Below are 26,585 nucleotides of genomic sequence, written 5' to 3'. Positions count from 1 at the left end.
CGGATAAGCAATACCAATTTTGGGTTCACTCCCAACTAGATGACTTCCTTAGGTTATCAAGCCTAGGGTTTTAAGTTCTTTCTATCTCAACCAATTGATCCATTAACAAAACCCCACATAGAAGTTAATTACTCCCACATCCATACGCTTATCTCCCATAAAATGATTAGTTCATCGTGGATCTAATAAACATCATAATCTTGATTAAAAAGAAAACATAAATAATAGATCAAGAATAGAGTTTATGAAGAATCTTGATATATATTAATAACTGCATGAACAATAATCCACAAAGAGTTGATGAATCCACAAATTGAGTCCACCGATAAAAGAAAATAAAAACTAGAATAGAATTACAAATGAAAATAAACCAAAGCACAAAATAAACTAAAGAGAACTGAAAATTAAAACTAAATGAAATCGTTAACTAAAACTTGAATAAAAAAAATGTTTATGAAGTGTTTAAAGCCATCTATTTATAGGCTTAGAGTTGGCCATCGTCTGTTGGCCATCGTCTATTGACCTAATTCGACTGAAATTTTTTGCATTAAAGTTTGTTGTGCGGATGAAAACTACCTTGGCTCATTAATTCTCCTCGTCAAGGCGGTGTCACGACACCCTCTGGCCTATGTTGTGACACTGATGGCAGTTTACGAGCTGAGGCTTGGTTATAGGGTTATGTCACGACATTGAAGGAAGTTTTCTCCTTTTGAGTGCTTTGCTCACTATGTTGTGACATTGACACTCCGTGTTGCAACATTGCGGCCAATCTCATGTTCCCATTCCTCCAAATGATGTCTTGCACTCTCGCCGAATACCTTAGCCTTCCATTAGGCCTATTTTGGCCCCTAAAGTCATTAATGGCTCAAATCACACTTTTTATTATTGATGAACTAAAAATGAAAATTAAGGAAAAACATAACTAAATTGCTTTTATACGAGCTCTTTAAGTATGAAAAATGGATTAATCTGCTCAATGAATTGCAGCAGATTAATTTCTAATCTAAGACGACTTTGATTTTATCAGGTTCCACCTTGATACTGTTCACAGAGATAACGTGGCCTAAAAAGGTGACTTCCTTGGGCCAAAATTCGCATTTGCTGAAGTTGGCATACAGTCAGTTCTCTCGAATGATATTTAACACCACATGAAAGTACTCTGCATGCCCAATTTCACTTTTAGAATAAACCAAAATATCATCGATAAAAACAACTACAAATCAATCTAAATAAGGTTGAAAAACTCTTTTCATTACATCCATAAATATTTTTGGTGCATTAGTTAAACTAAAAGACATTACAAGGAATTCGTACGTCCATAGTGGGTGGTCTGCCATAATTTATTATTAGATTAGGCCTAATTCTATACTTAACGAACTGGTCTTATAGCAAATTAATATAGTTTTTATTAAATTTCCCTTTTTAGGACGTAGTGAATAAAATGAGCACTTTTTTGTGTTTTATGACCTTTTAGGCCAATATGGGCCTAAGGGAATACTACCATGTTGATGAAGTGTTCAGGATATCATTCAAAGGGAAAAGATAGTGGACTGGTCTAGATGTTGCAACACGCAACTGCATTTCGAAACACAACAATCAAAATACCCAAAAGTTGTATTCTGATAATGTCATGACACTAGCTAGACGGTGTCGCGACACAACCCTAAAGACACCAAAAATAAAGTAAACTGCCTTCAGTATGTGACATAGGCTTGGGGGTGTTGTGACACAGCTGTAATGAGGCCAATTTAATGAGCAAAGGTGTTTTAGTAGATTAGGCCCAATCCTATAATTAACGAGCTGATCTTATAGCAAATTAATATAGTTTTTATTAAGTTTCCTTTCTTAGCACATAATGAACAAAATGAGCATTTTTATGTGTTTTATAACCTTCTAGGCCTATTTGGGCCTAAGAGAATACTAACATGCTGATTAAGTGTGCAAGACATCATTCGAGGGGAAAAGACAGTGGATTGCTCTAGATGTTGCAACACGCAGCTGACATTTTGCAACACAACAAGCAAAATACCTATGAGTAGTCTTCAAAGGATGTCGCGACACAACTCTGAAGACACCAAGAATAAAGCAAATTGCCTTCGGTGTCGCGACACAGGATTAGGGTGCCGTGACACAGTTGCGACAAGGCCAATTTAATAAGCAAGGGCATTCTCGTCTACACAACTAAAATTAACATGCTCAGCCGTTCTTACTTGACGCAGTTAGGTTATAATACATGTAATCTATAAATATTCGCTCAGAAAAACACATTGGGGGATTGATTCTTAGGTTTTTATTTCATTTTTAGTTTTTGCTTAGTTTACATTATGTTCTTGTAATCAGAAAATCCTACTCCGAAGTGAGACTATAGCGAGCAGAGATTGTTACGGAACCAGTTTTCATCGATAAATCTATGAGCATTTCTTTCTTTTATTTTATTATTTATATTTCTTTCATTAACATTGTTAATTGAATGTTTGTGTAAAGATTATAATCAATTTATGCTTTTTACATATTTCGCATGTTTCAACTGTGTTAACCTAATTAATCAATTTAAAGGTAGATTTTAATTTGGATGGTTGGATCTGGTTGAGTGAAATTAAACCCTAGGATTGACGACCCTAGGAAGTTATTTAGGTAGGAATTAACCCATAATTAGTATTGCCTACCAAGCATCACTTAGAAAATTAGCGGTTAGGGAAGGAAAACTTAAACCCTAGGCCTGACGACCCTATCAAGTCATATAGGTTGAAATTAAACCAAAATTAGTATTTCCTATCCATGAAAACCTTACCCTACACCGGTCAAAACTATGTCATCAAGAGGTGAGTAGTTCTTTCCGAATAGTTAGGTTAGTAAAGTGTTGAGAATCCCTACTAGGTTAATTACTAACCAATTATTTAGAACCCTACATCAATAATTAATTATGTAAAATAATTGGATCTAGGCTGAAGGAACTCATATAGTCGAAACAAGGGATAGGAGAAGTCGACACATGAACTTAGGAATAGATTTAGATTTAATTCAAGTTATTTGGCTATTATTATTATCATCTTGCTTCCAGATTAACATTGCTAATTTGTGACTTGAGTAGATTAATAGTTATTTTTGGTAATTGGCTTAATAGTAGTTTTCCCCAAACTGCAGTCTCTAGGGTACAATCCTCTAAATACTTACCAAGTGTTTTGTTGTAAACAAACTATATTACAACATGATCTATATACTTTCCTAACTCTTAATTTTTGTTGCAGTATTCATACTCTAGACATTAGTACGTCCGGATGTGGTCAATTTGTCGGCACTGTTATTAGGGATTGCGATGGTGCAAATTGTTATTGAATCAATTACTTTGTAGATTATTATTAATCAAAAGATGAACGGGTTAGATAGTTTGCTAATTTTATTAATTTATTATTTTTGCTTTATTTTCATTTTTATTATTTTTGTTATTTCATTAATTTCCTTATTGATTAAGCAAATTTAGTCATGAGTGTAATTAATGATAATTACAGTTGGTATGAAGGCAAGATGTGGGAAAATTTATACGATGACGTAGAATCAAGTTGGTTGATTGGAGCATTGATTGATCAATGGAGTTTGGATAGCAAATGTGAAAAATAAGGATACTCTTATGAATCTTTGTATGAGTTAGATGGCAAAAAATATTGATATGCTTGAATACCCAACAGTCTCTTTTTAATCCACAAGAGATATTATCATGTGAAAAAATTGAGCTTGACAAACCTTCAGCCCAGAACATAGATTCACACATGGATAAATTTGATGATGATGATGATAGCTAGTCTAAGTAGGATGGGTTTTCCTTTTGGTATGAAAATTAGAAAAAATAATGAAGGAAAAATTTTGTTGAACGGAGCTTCGAAAAACTAGTACAGTAATAACAACGAATACAATATGCTCGAACATCTAGACGAGCTACCTTACAATACGTATGGGAGTTAAGACCATGAAGATAAAAGAAAATATCTGAAGGAACCCTTACGTTAGTTGAATAAACATCCATTTGAGTGGGGTCAAATCTATCAACTAACAACAAAACATCCAACATATTATAAAATCTTTTAGATAAGATGACACAAATTATGACAATGCTTCGAGAGATATCAGAGGCATTACCTCCATGAGAAGAGGTCATACATGATGTTCTCAACTGTGACCATGATTACCATTGTATTCTCAACAATCGTTCGAACTTAGATGATGGAAATCATCAAGAGTTTGGAATCGAGGACTGTGATGACAAATCGAAAAAACCAAAGGTGTCCTCCATCTAATTAACGTAGGAACAAACATAATAGTAGATGTAGCAATTGACGTAAAAATAAATGTAACCATGATCATGGAGCTTAAACTAACCTTGAATGAAAGTGTAGAAAAGCCAATACACTTTATATCCATGATAGAGAAGGTGCCAGCCGAAGAGGTCGATGAGTTCGATTCATTCTCACCCGACAAGGGCAATAAAGCTCGAGTGACCAAAAATTCACGCGACACAAAGAGGAGGAAGCTCGATGCAATAATACCTTAGAAAAAAATTTGGGGTTGGCTCAGATTTGGTACCAAATGGCTCGTAATATGGACGTCGCATTGGTAAAAAATGACGCAACATCACTAGAATCAACCGAAGGGGATGGTTCATATATTGTAATCTCCTAAACCCGGCCTAAACATTATGGTCAAATGGTGAAGGCCACATTGGACACCTTAATGTCGAACCTACCCTAACGATAGTTAAAAACTTTCAAGTAATCCCTTTTATAAAACCATGGTTTTTATTGTTAGCTTTGGAAAAACATTCATTTACTTAGTCCAACCATGTCTGGGTCGAATTAGTGAATTAGGTGAATTTTTATAAAAGCCAACTGTCGGCGTTGCCTTCAAAAGATCATTTTGTTATCTTCTTAGCAGCAGGACTGTACCATTACTAGTCAAATTATTAATTTAGTCATATATCATGCATGGTCCATTTCAACATATTTATGAAAACCGTGTATCTATACAAAATATGTGTGTCATGCATGCCTGAAAAACCCCAAAATCTCAAACAGTCCCAAACCACAGTTTAAAGAAACTACAATCCAAAATCGAATAATAATAAAATAACCTAAAAATATAATTAAAATAAAATAATATGACGAAGTAAAGTTCGTAGTCCGCCGTACATTCGCATGCCAATTTCGATCCTAAGTTCGATCATTACTTGAGAAGTTGAGGTAATGGGGTGAGCTTAACAAGCTAAGTTTGAGACTAAACAAGCAACTATTAAGCATTCATACAAGAAATTTCATAGAGGTAACAATAGTACAATCAAACATTAAAAATAATAATTTCAAATGCACATGTGAGATCCTACCCATATTATTCACTACACACCACAAGTTCCCTAGAACCTGTCCGCCAAACTCCAAAGTATGTGAGCAAAGCTCGAAGTGGTAAAACCACCAATAACCAATAATGCAGTGAAACTGCCAAATAAATAATGTGATATAATCACCAATCCCCTCGGTACTCCAAATGCAGTACACTGACTACAAATATATGCAAACTTAATCTGCCGCCAATACTCCACAGAACTCCTCCGTCAACCACAAAATCTCATCCCATTGCACATGCAATATGTCATACAAATTCATACATAATCATATTTCTATAATTTTCACATTTATTCGACATGTTCAACATGTCCTTAATAATCACATACTTTCAGTAAAAGGAAATAGTGTTCCAATTTTCAAATTACCATTAAGATGGTATCTATCAATATCGTTCAATTTGACATGACCACACCTCTCAAGTTGCCAGCTGCCAATGTAGATCCTCTCGAGTTGCACGTAGGACCAATTACCCGAGCCCGAGCCAAGAGGTTCAAAGATGCAATCTCAGCTCTAGTTGATCGAGCTTGGGCCGAATCTATCACCAGCTTAATCGAGAGTTCGTGAACTAGCTCACTAAGTCATCCTCGTAACTTATTCCTAGCTTGTCCAGCTCACAACCAGCTCAGCAAGCTTAGTTCCAGCTCAACAAGTGCACATCCAGCTCAATTCCAGCTCATGAGCTTGTTCTTAGCTCAACTTCAGCTCCCGAGCTCGAATTTAGCTCACGAGTTTAATCTTAGCTCATGAAATTATTTATTGCTTATTATACTAGTGTTGACTCTTTACTTGAATAAGTTCATTTATTAGCTACTATAAATTAACTATGTTTTTAATTAAGTTCACATTAGTAATTAAGTTATGTTTTATATTACATGTTTTAATTATGTAATAACCGAATTAATGGTTGGAATGTTTGCTCACATTTGTGCCGAATTTAACGTGTTCACATGGGATTTAATGAATTGATTTTAATTCATGTAGGTGCATGCACGGCTTGGTTCAATAGATGGGAGGATACATGCACGACCAAATTCAAGGCCTTAGAGGATTCATGCATGTCTTGTTACATGCATGGTGGCTGATTGTTAAGTTTCTCTAAGAAACTATTCGGCCAAGGAAGAGTTGCCTCTTTAATTCCCCAAGTTGGCCGAATATCTTCTCAAGGCATCCATCAAGGCGTTCACATTAGCCAAGCTTCCTTTCACACCTGTTGTCCATTTAGTTTGATGCATTCACATTCAAGAGACCTTTCAACCATGATGTTCACACCTTTAAATGCTTTCAAACTTCCCCATTAATACTCACACCTATTCGGCCAAGCATTGCAAATTGAATGACTCCATTAAGCTCATAGCTGAACCTAGACATGTCCAATCAACTCCTCATGCATCCCAAATACATTCAGCTGAATTCCTTCATTAAGAAACTGACTTGTGGCGTCCCAAAGGCTGCACATGGACATGGAAGACTTATGGTTTTTGTTCTAGATCATTCTAGTCTCTTCATAGCTGAATTTGCTTAATTCTTAAGCTAGTCTTTTGTCCATTCGGCTAGTACAAGTTAGGCTATAAATAGTTTGTTTATTTCTTTGTAAAAGAACTTTTGCCAAATTATATAGTTGAACCTTTGCTCTTGAGAGAATTTTGTTTTCTAAGTCTCGTTTAAGATTTTGTTGGCTTATCTACCTAGTAGTGGCGTCAACCTATTTCTTTTGCGAAACCGAACTTATCACTAGTTTTAGTGTGGCATTCAAAACATTTTATACCGAGGTTCCTATCTGCCTAGATAGTGGGTCGAGGTCCATTTTGATTGAACTGTTCCATCTTAAGAACTAATAAGTCTCGGGTCGATATTTGCTAATATCGGTTCAACTTGTTCTTAGGACCAACCTTACCATATTTCGTCCATTTCCCAAATATTCCAATTCAATCAAATTTCATTTGTAACACCCCGTACCCGAGACCGTTGCCGGAGTCAGACACGAGGGGTTCGCAGACTTAAATCACTTATTGCACAGTCCATTTTAAATTTCCAGACGAGCTGGCTAACTGCGTCACTGTCACCTTAAAAATCATATCTCGAGTTACAAAAGTCGAAAACCAGTTCCGTAAATTTTTCCTGAAACTAGACTCATATATCCATCTAAAAATTTTTCTAGAATTTTGGTTGAGCCAATTAGTACAGTTTATTAGTTAAAGTCTCCCTGTTTCAGGGTTCGACCACACTGACCTTCGGGATTACGACTTGGATATCTCCCTGCATGGGCTTCAATATCGATGCCGTTTGTTTCTATAGAAACTAGACTCGAAAAGGAATCTGTACATATATGGAACAACTTCTAATTATCTCTGGTTAATTTATAATAATTTCCAAAGTCGGAACAGGGAATCCAGAAACCGTCCTGGCCCTGTTTCGCGAAAACTTAAATATCTCCTAATATACTGTTCATATGATCATTTCGTTACTTTCCTATGAAAATAGATTCATCAAGGTTCAATTAAATAATTTATTCACTATTTAATTCCATTTCTACTATTTTTAGTGATTTCTCACATCCACGTCACTGCTGCTATCAGCATCCATTTTTAAGGTAGACTTTACCTATTACATAGTTTCCATGCCTCTTAATGAACATATACATTCAAGATGACTATAACATTATGCTCAAAACGTATATAAGCCATTTTCGCATGGCTATCCAAAGTTTTACATACCAAAGTTCAAACAAAACATAATAGACTATACATGCGAAATGTTCTCTTAGACCAACTAGGAAGAAGATACCAAAAGTTGCAAGTGGTGTGATGACTTGACGATGGTCCCGAGCACACAAAAATGAATCAAAGGAACCTAAACAAGTGACAGATAAACACACCGAATGAGTATATAACTCAAGAAGTCATAAGCATTACACTACTGTCCATCTATAAAATATCATAAAAGAAATCAAATAATGCAAGATTAGGTACTCCATCCATACCGACTATGCCATAATTTCACGCACATTTATGATTACATGCTCTGAACTAGCCAAGCCTCCATTGACATCTCGTATGATATTCGATATGATATTTGATGCATCTCCACACATCATTTATCTTCATTTAAATTATACTAATAATAGCATTTCATCTACTCCACAATAATATTATGTTCCTACTTCAAATATAATCACCACATAGGTTCAAGACTTACCAAGCTCGGCCCAAATATAAACATGACATCTACTCGATAAAGTCGCACACTTAACGTTAATGATTATTCAAAAATATACAGTAAGTCCGCACACTTAGTGCTTAATATTCAAACCCGCACACTTAGTGCTATACAATTCAAACTCGCACACTTAGTGCTATACAATTAAACTCGCACACTTAGTGCCAATCTCATTATAGTAAACGTTTATACCCGCACACTTAGTGCCAAAATCAGCAACTCAATTCATCTCACTTCTTTTTTTTCACTCGATAACTTTTGTCACTTCATGCATTTATATATCATTCCATTCGGCATAAGTACATAGCTATTATGATTATTTATATCAATACAAAATATATGCTTAATAACTTACCTTGTGTTGGGTAAAACGGTTCTAACTCGGCTACTCGATGTCCTTTCCTTTGCCTTTGCTTGATTCTCCTCCTTTAACTTCTTGAGCTTAATCAACAAATTAACTAGTTTAACCGTCTTGCTAAATATTTATATCAAAATATTAATGATTTCATATCATAGGAGATACATGACTAATTCTTATCTTCCTACCATATGTTTTTGAGCTATTCGACTAATAACCATATGCTATCGCCCTACTATCAATAATTCAATCACACATGCATATATATATATATGGCCGAATGTACAAAGCTTAGACTCAACATCACCTATGCTCTTAATTTGATGGCCGAATATGCATACATATATACATGATATCAACTATACTATCATCTTTAATTCACCTAAACACAACATTTCATCTCATGAACACTTGACCAAATTCTTCCTAATCTAGCATGGCTTCACATATATTTATAACATCCTACAAATCCACATATACCACATTTCTACATAAATTTTCTTTTACTTTTCCACTACTTCCATTCACAACATCAAAAGCACCATACACATGTATCATTACAAAGCTCCACACTTAGCATGCAAATGACATCAACACAAATCCACCTTAGCGAAACTTAACTCATCTTCATGCCTCATCACCACAACATCAAACATCAACCAAGAAGACAACACCCATGGCGAATATCATCTCCATCCCATAGCAAAGATTTAAACCATGGGCTAGGTAGAACTCAAACTAACAACTAAAAACATGCATGAATCTCATGGACAACATCAAACATACCTTAGTCTAGCAAACTACCATAGCTGATTTTCTCAAGCTCTCCCCTTCTTCTTAGAACATTCACCAAGGAAGAAAAATGTGAAAGGATGGACACTTTTTTTTCCTTTGTTTTCATCATATTCTTTTTTTCATTATTTTATTCTTTCTAACATAACCACTAACCCAACATGTTTGCAACATGTTTCCACTCATAGCATGGCCGCCACCATGCTTAAATTTTGGGTAAATTGACATGCAAACCCATCATTTTCACAACATGCATTAATAGACCACTTTACATTTGCCTAGCACATTTCTAAATTTTCTCACACAAGTCCTATTTGATAAAATTCACTTACAATTAACAAAATCCAAACATGAAATTTTCACACATGCATATGTACATATAATGAGCATCAACTATGACGGTTAATTATTTTTATGACTCGATTTAGCGGTCCCGAAACCACTTTCCGACTAGGGTCAATTTAGGGCTGTCACATCATTTCTTTCCCGAACCATAAACAACCTACCAACTATCCTAAGTTCTTTCTTTCTTAAACCTAAACTTAATCACCCTTCTCGAACCTAAACTTTGACATCCAAGTCTTTTTCAAACCCGAAATCACTTCTCCATTCCATTCTCATCAACACCTTCTCGTAGACGATCGGGCAATCTACATACGAGTCAACTCAAGTCGAGGCGAGCTCGTATCATTTGGTATCAGAGCTACCTGAAACGAGAAGTTTAGACGTTCAGACGGAGCATTCCTAGAGTAGGTTCAGAAAAAAAGAGTAAAGAAAGAAAAAAATTTTACTTCGTGAAATTCAAGTATTATATTGTAATTATCATTTTAGTCGTTTATAAAAAAAGTATATACAAAAAAAAAATTCAAAAAAATCAAAAAAAAAGAAAAAAAAAAGGGTGTTTTATGCAATTTGATTGTTATTTGAACATCAAAGCCCTTGATTTGATATCGTCCCCGATACACCTTCTATTGCGCCACACTTTCTACCCAATTCCCTATTCTTTCAGCCAACCCTAAACCTGTATGCATACCCATTGTTTACCCCATTTGAAACCGATTCCCAAACTAGAATATCAAGCCTAGTAAATACTTTACGAGGTTATAAGAGAAGAAAGGAGTGGAAAAAGGCACGAGTGAGTGAGCGCATTCGAGGGGAGGTAAAAGCCAAACGAGCGTAAACACGAGTGTGAGTGCCATCATTCTTTCTTTCCGAGAGATCTTGTGAGGTTTGTGGTGAGGTTGGAACATGTCGCGAAGTCCAGAACGTAACATGAATGAAGGATTACCAAGACAATCTGTGAGGAACGTGGCTCTCGGAGGTGGAGGAGTCCCTGATTTAGGCCAACAAGCCCTCCTAAGGGAAATCCAACATATGTTCCGCAATGAACTTGAATCCATTAAGGAGAGACTAGACCGAGTCGAAGAGAGAGGGCGACAAGAAAGAACGCCTCAAGGCCCTAGACGTGAAAGAGGCCGAGCAAGGCCGTTCGAAGATAAGATGTATGACCCAAGTGATTTAGAAAGCGACCAAGGTTCAAACCAAAGTGAGCGACATTGAGACCAGCAGAATCGGGGTCAAAGGGATCGAGGTCGAGTTGATGATGATTTGAAGAACATTAAGCTCTCCATACCACCCTTCAAAGGCAAGTCTGATCTGGAGGCATACTTGGAGTGGGAAAAGAAAATAGAATTGGTGTTTGACTGCCATAACTACTCGGAGGCCAAGAAAGTCAAGTTGGCGGCAATCAAATTTTCCGACTACGCCATGGTGTGGTGGGACCAATTGACAACAAGTCGAAGACGAAACGGAGAGAGACCAATCTCAACATGGCAAGAGATGAAGGCGGTGATGAGAAAGAGATTTATCCCGTCTTATTACCATCGGGAATTATACCAAAAGTTGCAAAACCTTACTCAAGGCCATCGAAGCGTGGAGGATTATTTTAAAGAGATGGAAGTAGCAATGATTCATGTGAACGTGGAAGAAGACCGTGAGGCAACCATGGCTAGGTTCTTAGCCAGGCTAAATCGAGAGATTGCTAACGTGGTGGAGCTTTAGCACTATGTCAAGGTGACCGACATGGTTCATGTTGCAATCAAAGTAGAAAAACAACTCAAGAAGAAAAGCTCCGTTCGAACCTATGCCAACCCTGCAAACAACTCAAAATGGGGACAAGGTACGAGCAAAAAGGACTTTCCTAATCGCCCGAAGGAACAAAACAATCCTACAAAGTTTAACAAACCCGTTGGTGAATCAAGCAAAGGCAAAGAAGTTTCCAATCCAAATCACAAGAGGGACATCAAGTGCTTTAAGTGCTTGGGGCGAGGGCACATCGCTAGTTAATGCCCTAACTGAAGAACAATGGTTATGAGTCCAGTGGTGAAATCGAGTCAGAAGATGAGAAAGAAGAGGAATCCAACACCCCTGTCAGTGATGAAGAAGGTGATCTTGAATATGCTGTCGAAGGAGAAATCCTTGTAATCAAATGCAGCCTAAGTTTACAAAGCGCGGAGAATGAACAACAACGCAAGAATATCTTCCATATGCGCTGTCTTGTACAAGGCAAGGTGTGTAGCCTTATTGTGGATGGCAGGAGTTGTACAAACGTCGCTAGTACGTTAATGGTGGAGAAACTTGGCTTTGCTACAACGAAGCACCCTTGTCCGTATAAGCTTCAATGGCTTAATGATGGTGGAGAGTTGAACGTGACAAAACAAGTGTTGGTGCCATTTTCCATCGGAAAATACAACGACAAAGTTCTTTGCGACGTGGTCCCTATGCATGTCGGGCACCTTTTGCTAGGCCGTCCATGGAATTTGATCAAAAGGTGGTACATGATGGCTACACCGACCGATACACCTTCAAGCATTTAGGCAAGAACATCACTTTAGCGCCTTTGACACCGAGACAAGTATACGAAGATCAAGTGAAATTACATGATTCAATTGAAAATTTTAAAGAAAATGAAAAGAAAGAAAACAGTGAAAAGGTGTGTGAAAAAGTGAGTGAAAAGAAACGAGGGAAACAAGTTATAAAAATGAGAGAAAAGAATAAAGAACAGGAAAAACAAAAGAGTGAAGAAAAAACGAGTGCAAAAATGAGTGTTTATGCAAAAGGGAGTGACATTTGAAAATCCTTCATGTTGAGGCAACCTATACTTGTACTCATGTACAAGGAATCATATTTGAATACTAATGAATTAAATGCTACTTTACCTTCTTCTGTTGTCTCTCTCTTGCAGGAATTCGAAGATGTATTTCCTGACGAAGTTACGAGTGGCTTACCACCAATTCAGGGAATAGAACATCAAATCGAATTCATTCCTAGCGCGTCTATACCAAACCGACCGACTTATCGTAGTAATGCCAAGGAGACCAAGGAGCTGCAAAAACAAGTGAATGAACTCCTTGAAAAGGGATTCATCCATGAGAGCCTTGGTCCGTGTGCTATTTCAGTTTTATTGGTGCCGAAAAAGGATGGGACTTGGCGCATGTGCGTTGACTATTGCGCCGTGAACAAAATCATGATTAAGTATCATCAACCAATACCGCACCTAGATGATATGCTCGATAAACTAAGTGGTGCTCAGTTGTTCTCCAAAATCGACCTCAAAAGCAGTTACCATCAAATACGGATGCGTGAGGGATATGAGTGGAAAATAGCGTTTAAAACTAAACACGATTTGTACGAGTGATTGGTAATGCCATTCGGTCTTACTAATGCTCCTAGTACCTTTATGCATTTAATGAACCATGTTCTACATGCTTATACTGGTATATTTTGCGTGGTTTACTTTGATGACATTCTTGTTTATAGTAGGTCTTTAGATGATCATTTGAGGCATTTACGAGTTGTTCTTGATGTATTGCGAAAGAAACTTTATATGCCAATCTTAAGAAATGCACATTTTCTTCTAACAAAGTCATTTTCTTAGGATTTGTTGTCAGCTCACAAGGACTCGAAGTCGATCAAGAAAAGGTAGCCATCCGGGAGTGGCCTAGACCAACCAGCATAAGCCAAGTACGAAGTTTCCATGGCTTGGTGAGTTTCTACCGTCGGTTTGTCCCAAATTTTAGCACATTGGCCGCACCTCTCACTAACGTAATAAAAAAGAATTCGGCCTTCTTTTGTAGCGAGGAGCAAGAAAAATCCTTTAGGCTTAGGTATCGGGATTGGTGCTGTGTTGACCCAAGAAGGGAAGCCCATGGCGTATTTTAGCGAAAAGCTAAGTGGCGCACCATTGAATTATCTCATATACGATAAGGAAATGTAAGCTTTGATCCGGGCATTGGAAATGTGGCAACATTATTTGTGGCCGAAGGAGTTTGTCATCCATTCGGACCATGAATCGCTCAAGCACATCAAAGGCCAGCACAAGCTCAACAAAAGGCATGCAAAATGGGTAGAATTTCTTGAATCCTTCCCTTATGTTATATGGTATAAAAAAGGTAAGGAAAATATTATGGCCGATGCACTATCTCGACGTTATACCTTGTTAAATCATTTGGATTCAAAACTACTTGGTTTTGCGTTTTTGAAAGATTTGTATAACTCTGATGCTGATTTTGGGGATGTATATAAATTGTGTGAACATGCTGCTGTTGATAAGTTTTTCAGGTTCGATGGCTTCCTTTTTCGAGAAGGTAAGCTTTGTATCCCGCAAAGTTCCGTGTGAGAGTTGCTCGTACTCGAGGCACATAGTGGTGGCCTCATGGGCCATTTTGGCATTGCAAAGACTTTGGCCATGTTGCAAGAACACTTCTTTTGGCCACGGATGAAACGGGATGTCGAGAAAATATGTTCGCGATGCTTGGTTTGTAAGAAGGCAAAATTGAAGGTTAACCTACATGGGCTGTACACGCCTTTGCCTATCCCCGAAGGGCCTTGGGTTGATCTTTCAATAGATTTTATCTTAGGTCTACCGCCAACTCGAACCGGAAAAGATTCCATTTTTGTTGTAGTAGATCAGTTTTCAAAAATGTCACATTTTATTCCGTGTTTGAAAACTAATGATGCTGTTAATATTGCTAACCTTTTCTTTAAAGAAGTTGTCAGGTTGCATGGAATTTTGAAGATAATAGTGTCCGACCGCGATGCAAAATTTCTTAGCCATTTTTGGAGGACACTTTGGAGCAAGCTAGGCACGAAGCTCTTATTCTCCACGACATGTCATCCCCAAACGGATGGACAAATTGAGGTGGTGAATCGTGTAATATCCAATCTACTACGGGCCATTATCCACAAAAATCTCAAGTCATTGGAGGAGTGCTTGCCTCACATAAAGTTTGCTTATAACTGAGTCGTTCACTCTACTACGAAATTCTCTCCATTTGAAATAGTTTACGGTTTTAATCATTTATCTCCTCTTGATTTAATTCCATTACCTAAAGATCAAATTGTTAATGTAGATGCCAAGAAGAAAGCGGACTATGTAAAATAGTTGCATCAAAAGGTTAAAGCTAATATCGAGGCTAGGACGGAGCAATATGTGCGCAAAGCCAACAAAGGGCGAAAACAAGTTATATTTGAACCCGGAGATTGGGTGTGGGTTCATATGTGAAAGGAAAGATTTTTGGCTCAACGAAACTCAAAGTTGTTACCGAGGGGAGATGGGCCGTTTCAAGTTTTGGAATGAATAAATGATAATTCCTATAAACTTGACCTCCCAGGTGAGTACAATGTAAGTGCTACCTTTAATGTAGTTGATCTGTCTTTTTATGATATAGGTGACGATTTGGGGGCAAATCGCCTCGAAGAGAGGGGGAATGATATGACCATACCTCCCAAGTTGCCAGCTGCCAATGTAGATCCTCTCGAGTTACCCGTAGGACCAATTACCCGAGCCTGAGCCAAGAGGTTCAAAGACGCAATCTCAGCTCTAGTTGATCGAGCTTGGGCCGAATCTATCACCAGCTTACTCGAGAGTTCGTGGACTAGCTCGCTGAATCATCCTCGTAACTTATTCCTAGTTTGTCCAGCTCACAACCAGCTCAGCAAGCTCAGTTCTAGCTCAACAAGTTCACATCCAGCTAAATTCTAGCTCATGAGCTTGTTCTCAGCTCAACTTCAGCTCCTGAGCTCGGACTTAGCTCGAATTTAGCTCACGAGTTTAATCTTAGCTCATGAAATTATTTATAGCTTATTATACTAGTGTTGACTCTTTACTTGAATAAGTTCATTTATTAGCTACTATAAATTAACTATGTTTTTAATTAAGTTCACATTAGTAATTAAGTTATGTTTTATATTACATGTTTTAATTATGTAATAACCGAATTAATGTTTGGAATGTTTGTTCACATTTGTGTCGAATTTAAGGTGTTCACATGGGATTTAATGAATTGATTTTAATTCATGTAGGTGCATGCATGGATTGGTTCAGTGGATGGGAGGATACATACACGACCAGATTCAAGGCCTTAGAGGATTCATGCATGTCTTGTTACATGCATGTTGGCTGATTGTTAAGTTTCTCTAAGAAACATTTCGACCAAGGAAGAGTTGCCTCTTTAATTCCCCAAGTTGGCCGAATATCTTCTCAAGGCATCCATCAAGGTGTTCAAACTAGCCAAGCTTCTTTTCACGCCTGTTGTCCATTTGGTTTGATGCATTCATATTCAAGAGACCTTTCAACCATGATGTTCACACCTTTGAAGGCTTTCAAACTGCCCCATTAATACTCACACCTATTCGGCCAAGCATTGCAAATTGAATGACTCCATTAAGCTCATGGCCGAACCTAGACATGTATAATCAACTCCTCATGCATCCCAAATACATTCAGCCGAATTCCTTCATTAAGAAGCTGACTTGTGGCGTTACAAAGGTTGCACATGGACATGGAAGACTTATGGTTTTTGTTCTAGATCATTCTAGTCTCTTCATAGCCGAATTTGCTTAATTCTTAAGCTAGTCTTTTGTCCATTCGGCTAGTACAAGTTAGGCTATAAATAGTTTGTTTATTTCTTTGTAAAAAAAGTTTTGCCAAATTATATAGTCGAACCTTTGCTCTTGAGAGAATTTCTTCTCTAAGTCTCGTTTAAAATTTTGTTGGCTTATCTACCTAGTAGTGGCGTCAACCTATTTCTTTTACAAAACCAAACTTATCACTAGTTTTAGTGTGGCATTCAAAACATTTTATACCGAGGTTCCTATCTTCCTAGATAGTGGGTTGAGGTCCATTTTGATTCAACCGTTCCATCTTAAGAACTAATAAGTCTTAGGTCGATATTTGCTAATATCGGTTCAACTTGTTCTTAGGACCAACCTTACCATATTTTGTCCATTTCCCAAATATTCTGATTCAATCGAATTTCAGTTCTTTCCCGAACCATAAACAACCTACCAACTATCCTAACTTCTTTCTTTCTTAAACCTAAACTTAATCACCCTTCTCGAACTTAAACTTTGACATCCAAGTCTCTTTCAAACCCGAAATCATTTCTCCATTCAATTCTCATCAACACCTTCTCGTAGATGATCAGGCAATCTACATATGACTCAACTCAAGTCGAGGCGAGCTCGTATCACAATTCACATACTTTAAAATTTTTATTGTGCACCAATAGCAACCTCACATATATATATCATAGTAAATATTTCATGCATTTAAATCATGCATAAACCTAATATCTCAAAATTTCATACTATTCAATCAAACATTCTCATATCACATAATATAATTATGCATAACAATCTCAATTACACATTCATACAGCCAAACTAGCAATTTTTCCAACACAACAATCTTTTAAGGCTCAAAACGTAACTTGTTCGGCCACTCACAAGACTAATATTTTGGCTATTAAGTCAAACCAATAAGCAAGCTAATTTATCAAATATAACATGAAATTTATCATTATCAAAGAAATTTTACAAGTTTAGGACCCAAACCTTATTTTTCGCTTTCTCGCAGCACCCTAGTGAATCTTGAAATTTTCCTTAATAAACCTTTTTACGATCCTAAACCAAAATTCAATATAAATTCAATAAATTTACCATTTAACAAACTCCCAATTATCCACTTATGGGTTCAAACCAATTTTCAAATTAATAACTATTTTACGAATTCAAACTAGTTCAATTCCTTACACTATATCAATGTGAACCATATGTACGATCATTCTTTGGCATTACAGTTGATTAGGAACGTTTGAGTAAACACATAATCAATAATATACTGGAAAATTAGTAGCTAATAATGATAAAATTCCTTCATTTGATCAATCCATAACCTTTACCCTACAACTATGTGGAAACAACAATTAATTTTACGCTTAATTACATTTATGCTTCCCGATTTGTGAGTTTTGAATGCCCAAATGATGTAGAACGGTTTTTCCTAGTTCACATGGGTTTAATAGCTGATTAGGAGGATTCAAGAACTCAAATTATGGCTGGAACTAAATGGGAAAGACTCAAGAAACAAAACAGCCCCCTGTTCTACACATATGCGCACGTACCACCACCCATGGTGGCTGAAATTGGGGCTGAATTTTAAAATGGTTTGAGACCTCATTAAAATCTAAAAAAATACCTAAAACATTTAAAATCTCCAAAATTCTATATTAAACAATAATGGAGAGAAAATAGAACTTACCCAAGCTAGTTGAGAGAAAGAACAAATTCACCTTCTTGGCAATGTTTGGGATCGATTTTGGAGTTCAATATTTCCTATTTAGGGCTATTTATTTGGGGAAAATTTCAGTAATATAGTAAAGGAGACGGTGTAGAATCTTGATGCAAAAAGCAGAATAAGAAGATGGTGAAAGGAGAGGTGTAGGAAACGACAACAATGGTGGAAAAGGAAAAAAAAACAAAAAAATAAAGATGAAGAGAGAGAGAGGGGGTTAGAGGGTTAGAGAAGGCTAAGGTAGAAGAAAAAGGGATTCAAAGGCTGATTATTTTGATAAAAAATTGTATTTATACCTAGGTTCACTAGGCTTGGACGACAACACATGAGAAAAATAAGGGAATTTGCAAAAATCCATTTATTTTGTAAGAGTTGAGACTTGAACTTGGGCTATTTATTTGGGGAAAATTGCAGCAATATAGTAAAGGAGACGGTGTTGAATCTTGATATAAAAAGCAGAATAAGAAGATGGTGAAAGGAGAGGTGTAGGAAACGACAACAATGGTGGAAAAAGAAACAGAAACAAAAAAATAAAGATGAAGAGAGAGAGAGGGGGTTAGGGAGTTAGAGAAGGCTAAGGTAGAAGAAAAAGGGATTCAAAGCACTACAGCAAAACAGACTTTTAGCGGCTTTTTTTTTGTCTTTAGCGGCGCTTTTAAGCGCCGCTAAAACTATTAGCGACGTTTTCACAAGCGTCGCAAAAAACGCCGCTATAGCAGACGCAGCAAAATTTTGTAGCGTTTATTTAAAAAAACGCCGCTAAAGACCATGACCTTTAGCGGCGCTTCTTCAAACAACGCCGCGTCATGGCCTTTAGCGGCGCTTCTCCCAAAAACGCCGCTAAAGACCATGACTTTTAATGGCGCTTTTTCACAAACGCCGCTATATAACAGACCTTTAGCGACACTTTTTTCATAAACGCCACTAAAAAATATAAATTTAAAAAAATATATTTTAATTAAATAATATTTATTTTCTATGATAAATATTATATTATGTTTTTTTTTTTAAATTTGAACTTTAAACCATACACAATTTTTAAAAAATCATTTATATGTAACACAACAGAAATTATGTTCAAAGATTCGTTGCGTCACTAAACAAAGAAAAATGATTTACACAAATAAATAAAAGATAAGAGAAAATGAAGGTTATAATGAGCAAACTATTTTATAAGCAATCAGAAAGAATAGTACCGGAAATTCTTAATATCCTACTTGAAGAAAGATCGAAAAATATAAAGAGGATGAGAATGAGTACAAGGAAGCATCTTTAAGTTGAACCATTCTTGATGTCGTGTTCCTTGCACTGTCTGTGGAGAAAACACTTGCACACAATAAAGACATGATGTCCCTTTCTCCATTTGACTTAATCACCCACATTCTCTCATACCCTTTCTCGCCAACAAAGAATTGTTCAAGTTCTTCTCTTATTCTCTGATTTGATGAGAAAATTAGTTCATAGTGTGATACTTTCACAATATTGGCCCGAAATACCCTACAAATCAATACCATATTGTAAAATCTCCAATATTCTTATCATGTTAAGGTGTTTATTGATAAATTTCTTAAGAGAAATGTTAACCAATGCCGTGTAATTAATGCATCACTTTTTTCTTGAATTCAGTTAAAGTAAGTAATGTATTAAATGTTAGAAAATATCCTTAAAATGAACTGTTCAAGACTCCTGAAAGGTTGTGGGTTAATATCTTAACAACAATCACTTGTAATGCACGACAAGAATGGGTTTTTACAGTTCATTTGTCAACTTAAGAACACTTGATTATAATGTGGTAAAAGAGGTTTGAATATAAAAAAGAAGCATTCAGAGTATGACTAGACCTCCAATTGATCAAACAAAAGAATACATAAATAAGAAATCATCAAGGCAAGATGTAGACCAAAATGCCAGCTTTGAACAACTCTCATAGCTTACCTCCACATCTTGAACTGCTTGTTCCCTTGTAATTTCCTTTTGCTGGCGAGAACGTTTGAGAAAGCCAATGCATAAGATTCCCTGACAAATTATTATCAGTACAATCAAGGAGTAAACATAAACTCAACTCAAAATCACAGTTCTGAAGCCTTTGCTCAATTCCACCCCAAACTATATTTTAACTCCTACTGTTGTTTAACGTTATATAGAAATTATTCTTTAGTTCTAATATCTAAAATTACAAGCACAAAAGCAATATCAAGGTCTGATGAACAGTTAGATTTGACTAAAAATACCAGTAAATCCAATAAGCCCTAATTATAAATCTAAAGATTTAAAATCTAACTTTGGAACAAATTATAACACAAAACTAATAACAAAAAAATACAAAATAGACAAACAATCACGCAACAAAACTAGAGCAAATACAAGAATTTAAAAAAAGATAAAAAAAGATGATAATAAAGGACAATAGCTAGAACATTCCAACATGAAAATATTCAGTATGATTCAGTATGAATAGTAAGAAACAGCTTGCCTACCTCAGCAGCTTTCAAACTTGAAGACAGGTACTGATAATAGTAATGGCACAAGGCATCAGGCACAGATGCTAGCGAGTTTGCCCAAACATCAAGGTTCTGATCTGTAACCTGAGGTTAAACAACAAATTAGCTGTGAAATATGCAGATTCACCAGCTTAGGCAGCTGCTTCATACCCCTTCAGGGCCTCAAAATGTATTTGTGCTAGAGAAAGATAAAGATATACCATAAAGCAAATATGAAAATCAGATTCTATGAACTCTATAAATTGTTAAAGCTTGTCTTCTGGCCAGAAAATCAAGAAAGTAGATAACTTGGGTTCTAACATCAAATGCAAATAACTCCCAGTCAGGCTTTTCTATTTTTCAAACTAACTTCATGTTCAGAAAATATAAACCCTGGTGTTGTGGGGCAAGAACTTCTCTCTTCTTGCAGTTCCCAAATAATAATTCAAAATTTCCACAATTTTCAGTTTATTGAGTTTTGCATCAAGCTTTTAGCATAGGACGATCAACCCTTATAGCTATATAGGTCCTTAATGCTAGCTAGTGCAGATTTACAGAATAAAAAAGCAGTAACAAGACGAAAACACTACTGAATGTTACAGATACCTCTTCACAAAATGTCATTGCAGTTAATCGATATCCATCTATCAGCAAATATTCCTTTACTGCACAATTCAGATCTTAACGTTCATTAGCCTTTAATGGGCCTAAAGTAGAGAAGGGAACATCTCTCATGGGATGTGAAAAGAAAAAAAGAAAAATTTCCTCAGTGTTTACCTTTACCGCAAGAACCTCACCAATAGTAAACCTATATAACCAAGTAGCAATCTTGACCATTGTGGTGCTTCTAATGATTCTTAAAGTCATAAATAGAGACTCTTTCAATCGAACAGCATGCTAAAAAATCTGTCATACAAGGAGATCAAATTTTCTCTTAAAATATCATTTACAAAATGGAAGAAGAAGAAGAGTTTAGTTGATTATTTTGCTATTTGTTCCATTTTTTCTTTTCTGTAAAAAGAAAACAAAAAGAAAAATGAACAGAAAACAAGAGACAAATATCAAAAGTGTCAACCAAACAGAGATCAAGTGCATCCATTCAAATATCAAATAAATAAGAAAATTTACTACTCAATTTATCCCGAAGGAGATCTACTTTCCTTTGTAACCCAGTCTTCAGTTTCATAACATCTTCTCAAGCTAACCGTAATTCATAATCACTAAGTGCTAATTTTTCTTCTATTGCTTCTTTCTCTTTTAGCAAATTTTGAGGGTCTACAACTGAATTTCGAGAACTATATTAGATGAAACCATCAGTAAGATTCACTTATTCCAGATCTAAATTGAAAATGGACTTTTGCTCTAGGGCTTAGAGCATTGATAAATGGGGGTAGAAACATGCAACACCAGCAACCAACGATTATTTCTTTAAGCAGATACTTTAATCTCACGCTCTAAGCACCCCAACCCCCAAACTATCAGAGGTGCAATCTAATTTCTGTATTTAATTACTTAATTTGATTTCCATGTCAACTGGAATTAAGAACCATTTCCTTTTCTCCTATCTTGGATGAAGTTTTCATAATTTGCTATTTTCTGCTTGTACTTCCAATATCACTGGAACCTATAAATTCATTTGGTAATCATAATAGTTTACATAAAATGCTACTTTCTGGTTGTAGTTCCAACATTACTGGAACCACAAGCTCATGCAGTAATCATAATCACTAATTAAATAGCTACATCTCAGCATAAGAATTCTTTGATATATAGAACATGTATTGCCTAAAATGATGGTAAATGCCTTGACAAGTGAATGCAATACAACACACGTATACTGTGAGAGGAACCATTTCATATACAAAAGAAAACATTTCAATACCAAGCAGAACCTTGATTTCTTTACCTTCTCTCAACTGCCAAGAGAACAAATTTAAATTTCTTTACCTCATAAATGTAACTTCCATTAGTTATTAATTGTATTACCTTTTACTTCCTAAGAAGTTTATATAACTAGTTTAAAGAGTAACTAAATACTACAGTAATTTCAATGTAATTACTCTATTATAAAAAATAAAATCATAAGTTTCATTCTTCCAAAAAAGATGATTTTTTTTACTTATCTTTTGTTTATATCCGATCAGGATCGAGATTTTGGTGAGCTTAGTTCATATACAGTCTCCCTCTTACCCTTACCCTACCTAACGTCCTTCCTAACACTCTCCTACCGTCACATTTCCTAATTTCCTTCTTATCACTTTTCTACCCTTACCCAGAGCCACCCCGAAACCTGCATTTAGCACCGTCACCTTGACAACCGGCATCAACAATTTTTATAAGGTTCCATTCCGTTATTACTTTTACAAAACACTGCTGGAATCAGATTTTCTCTACATGTTGATCTAACAATAAGTAACACTAAAAACACAGTTCATATTTAAACCAAAAAAAAAAATCAAAAGAAATAAATTTATATGTCTAAGTCATTCCCGATTTCATACTTGAAAAAGAAAAAGGAATTAAAGAAACACAAAAGTACCTCCAAGAGATTTGTGGCGAGAGATCTGATCAACAGGAAAATGAGAAGGATCAGCGAAGAATTCCTTTAGATGCATAGCTTGAGCATCACGACCATAATCAACAGATCTAGCTTAGTCAATCAAAAATAAATCTCAAAACCACAAATACCCATAAAGATCTCAATGAACACCAGATCGAAACATGCAGATAAATCAAAAGGTAAACAGAAACCCAAAAACCCAATAAGAGATCAAAAGAAATTTTTTTATTGAAGAAATCAAATCTAAATAAAGGAATAAAAGAAAGGTACCAAATGACTCTAACAAACACTTTCTTTCCCTTCAAATCAGCTTCCTTCAAGTCCCCAACGCTCTTCTTTGTAGCCATGGTAGTAGCATTTCTTCAACAAGATGAGAAGAAGATGAGAGTATTCAAAGTGAGACTACTTACGAAGATGAGAGAGGCGGATATATCTAGACAGTGAAAAGAAACGAAGGATCGAGAGAAAAAGATTTAGGGCGAGCGACATAGATGAGAAGAAGAGAGAGTAACGAGCGGGTAAGCCAAAGTTATTTTTTTACGAGTGAGCGGGATTTTGATTTTCCTTTTCTTGTTTTGTACAATAATGGCCCTTCGCGGCGTTTTAAAAAAAAACGCCACCACTATAGCTTAATTTTTTGTGGCATTTTTGGGACAAACGCCACTATTTTAATTTTAATTTTTTATTTTTAATATATTTTTTCTATTTTTCTTTCAAAATTTTTGTGCTAAGATTATCATTTTTAGATTTTTTTAATTTTAAATATTGAACTTTTAACTGAAATGTGGACTAAAATATTAAACGTTAATTTTAAATTTTAAATTTTAATTTTTTATAATTTTAAATTATCATATAAAATACAAAAGGAAACTTTAATGAAATAAAATGAAATCGATGAATTAAAAAATATAAAATGACACAAAGAATACAAGCATTATTCTTTTAAGTATGGTTCGCATTAGTTGTTTAGATTTTTATATAAATGGAATTTAATTATATGTATACACCTAAATTTTGATAGAGATACATCTCGTAATTATATATGAATTTCGGTTTAATGTGTAATTCTAGACGTGAAATTCTAATTGTGGTTTAAATGTATAGTTGAAACTTTAATTTTGATTTAATCATACACATTTTAAAAATAAATACATCAATATATTTTTATATTGAATAAATATAAATATTTATGTATGCAATATATAAATATAAAATGATGTTATATCAATAATTGTGTTAATAATTTATAAGAACTAGATCAAATTAAAATTCATGTATATAATTGCACACTAAACCATTGTTCATGTATGCTTTTGGGATTTAACCCATTTTGATATATATATTTTTTAAAAAATAACTTATATTTATCTTATTTAGGTTTATGTATACACCTAAACCCTAAAAAATTAATTTTTGTCATTTTATCAAAAACCCTAACCCTTAAACCTTAAATCCTAACCCCTAAAATAATGAATAGTACTAAGACCCTAACTATAAAACAATAAATCATAAACCCCAAACTCTAAATCGTGAACTCTAAAATTAAAACTCTAATCACAAAATAATAAACATTATATCATAAACCCTAAAACCCCAAACCATAGACATTAAACCTTAAATTCTAAACCCATAAACCCTAAATCATAAAGATAATCTCTAAACCCTAAAACCTAACACTTAACCCCTAACCCATAAGCCTTAAACCCTATCCCTTAAACCATAAACCATAATCTTTAAACCCATAATCAATAAACCCTAAAATAGTAACTCATACACTTTAAACCCTAAACCATATACCTTAAACTATAATGATAATTAATTCGATATTTAAGATTAATATTTTAAACCCTAAACCATATACCCTAACATATAAATTAAAAACAATCAGTCATATACCAAAAATCTTTAAAATTATTTTAAATAATAGTATTTTAATTTTTTCATTTTAACAAATATTTTTCTATGTTTTTACTTTCAATTTTTTCTATGTTTTTCAAAATTCTTTTATGCGTTTTTAAAAAAGCGGCGCTAAAGGTGTACCTATAGCGGCGTTTTTTAAAAAAGCGCCGCTAATACTCGATCTTTAGTGGCGTTTTTAAAAAGTGCCGCTAAAGCCATTAAAAGCTCAATACAAAACTACAGCATTTTGCAAATTTTTTTGCGGTGTTTTTTGAAAAATGCCGCTAAAAGATTGAGCATTAGCGGCGTTTTATAGAAAGCGCCGCTAAAGGTGTACTTATAGCGGCGTTTTTAAAAAAGCGCCGCTAATAATCAATCTTTAGCGGCGTTTTTTTGAAAAGCACCGCTAATGCTCATTCTTTAGCGGCGTTTTCAAAAAGCGCCGCTAATTCTCGTTCATTAGCGGCGTTTTTATTAAAAAACACCGCTAAAAATGCCGCTAAAAACCTGTTTTGCTATAGTGAAAGCTGATTATTTTGATAAAAAATTGTATTTATACCTATGTTTACTAGGCTTAGACGACAACACATGAGAAAAATAAGGGAATTTGCAGAAATCCATTTATTTTGTAAGAGTTGAGACTTGAACTTGGGACCTCCAACTAACTTTCGTGCTTTCACATTAAATAACTAACCAGTGGGTCAATTCCCTATTTTTGATATATTTCTACATTTTTGTGGAGCTAAATTTGGGATGTTACAACTCTACCCTGCTTAAAGAAATTTCATCCTTAAAATTACCTATTTTGAAAAGATGAGGATACTGAAGTCGAATTGAGTCTTCCAGCTCCCAAGTAGCCTCTTCGATGCCATGATTTCTCCACGGCACCTTAACAAGAGGAATTTTCTTTTGAATTAACACTTTGATTTCATGTTCTAATATTCAAACCGGTTCCTCCTCAAATGATAAATCCGATCTAACCTCTATCTCCTCAACTGGAATAATATGTGAGGGATCAAATTGATACCATCTCAATATCGATACATGAAATACATCATGAATAGGATCTAACTCAAGTTGCAAATTGAGTTGGTAAGCCACAGGACCAACCCTTTTAAGCACTCAATGGGAACCACTGAATCTAAGGTTTAACTTGCCCTTTCGACCAAATCTCAAAACTTTCTTCCATGGAGAGACTTCAAGGAAAACGAAATCCCCCACATTGAACTCGATGTCATTGAGCTTCAAATCA

General features: G+C 35.3%; 1 protein-coding gene across 7 annotated transcripts; it reads right to left on the bottom strand.

Moving 5' to 3' along the window:
• Positions 1 to 8,215: 8,215 nt before the first annotated feature.
• On the bottom strand, positions 8,216 to 24,026 carry LOC108469884 (uncharacterized). 7 transcript variants are annotated; one of them, XM_053031448.1, is made up of 8 exons: positions 23,705 to 24,026; positions 23,414 to 23,524; positions 21,652 to 21,780; positions 21,481 to 21,539; positions 20,872 to 20,979; positions 20,330 to 20,410; positions 8,965 to 9,050; positions 8,216 to 8,243 (listed from the first exon to the last, which is right to left on the bottom strand). In XM_053031448.1, exons 4-8 carry the CDS (start codon positions 21,496 to 21,498, stop codon positions 8,234 to 8,236), a joined length of 303 nt encoding a protein of 100 aa, XP_052887408.1. In that variant the 5' UTR covers positions 21,499 to 21,539; positions 21,652 to 21,780; positions 23,414 to 23,524; positions 23,705 to 24,026; the 3' UTR covers positions 8,216 to 8,233. The 7 variants fall into 7 exon arrangements, with proteins under 7 accessions (XP_052887408.1, XP_052887409.1, XP_052887407.1 ...); XM_053031449.1 differs by having other exon boundaries at positions 20,330 to 20,371; XM_053031447.1 differs by lacking the exons at positions 8,216 to 8,243; positions 8,965 to 9,050 and adding exons at positions 10,046 to 10,466; positions 19,655 to 19,830.
• Positions 24,027 to 26,585: the final 2,559 nt, after the last annotated feature.

Source organism: Gossypium arboreum, chromosome 8 (assembly GCF_025698485.1).
Source record: "Gossypium arboreum isolate Shixiya-1 chromosome 8, ASM2569848v2, whole genome shotgun sequence".
NCBI lineage: Eukaryota > Viridiplantae > Streptophyta > Magnoliopsida > Malvales > Malvaceae > Gossypium > Gossypium arboreum.
This window is presented reverse-complemented; position numbering and strand designations above follow the sequence as displayed.

What these genes read in the sequence shown, in the direction of transcription:
- LOC108469884 (XM_017770977.2), bottom strand. An exon ending in CAAGTTTGAAAGCTGCTGAG is followed by an intron (nt 20,411 to 20,871) that starts GTAGGCAAGCTG and finishes ATAATTTGTCAG; the next exon opens with GGAATCTTATGCATTGGCTT. An exon ending in AAGCAGTTCAAGATGTGGAG is followed by an intron (nt 19,831 to 20,329) that starts GTAAGCTATGAG and finishes TCATCAAATCAG; the next exon opens with AGAATAAGAGAAGAACTTGA.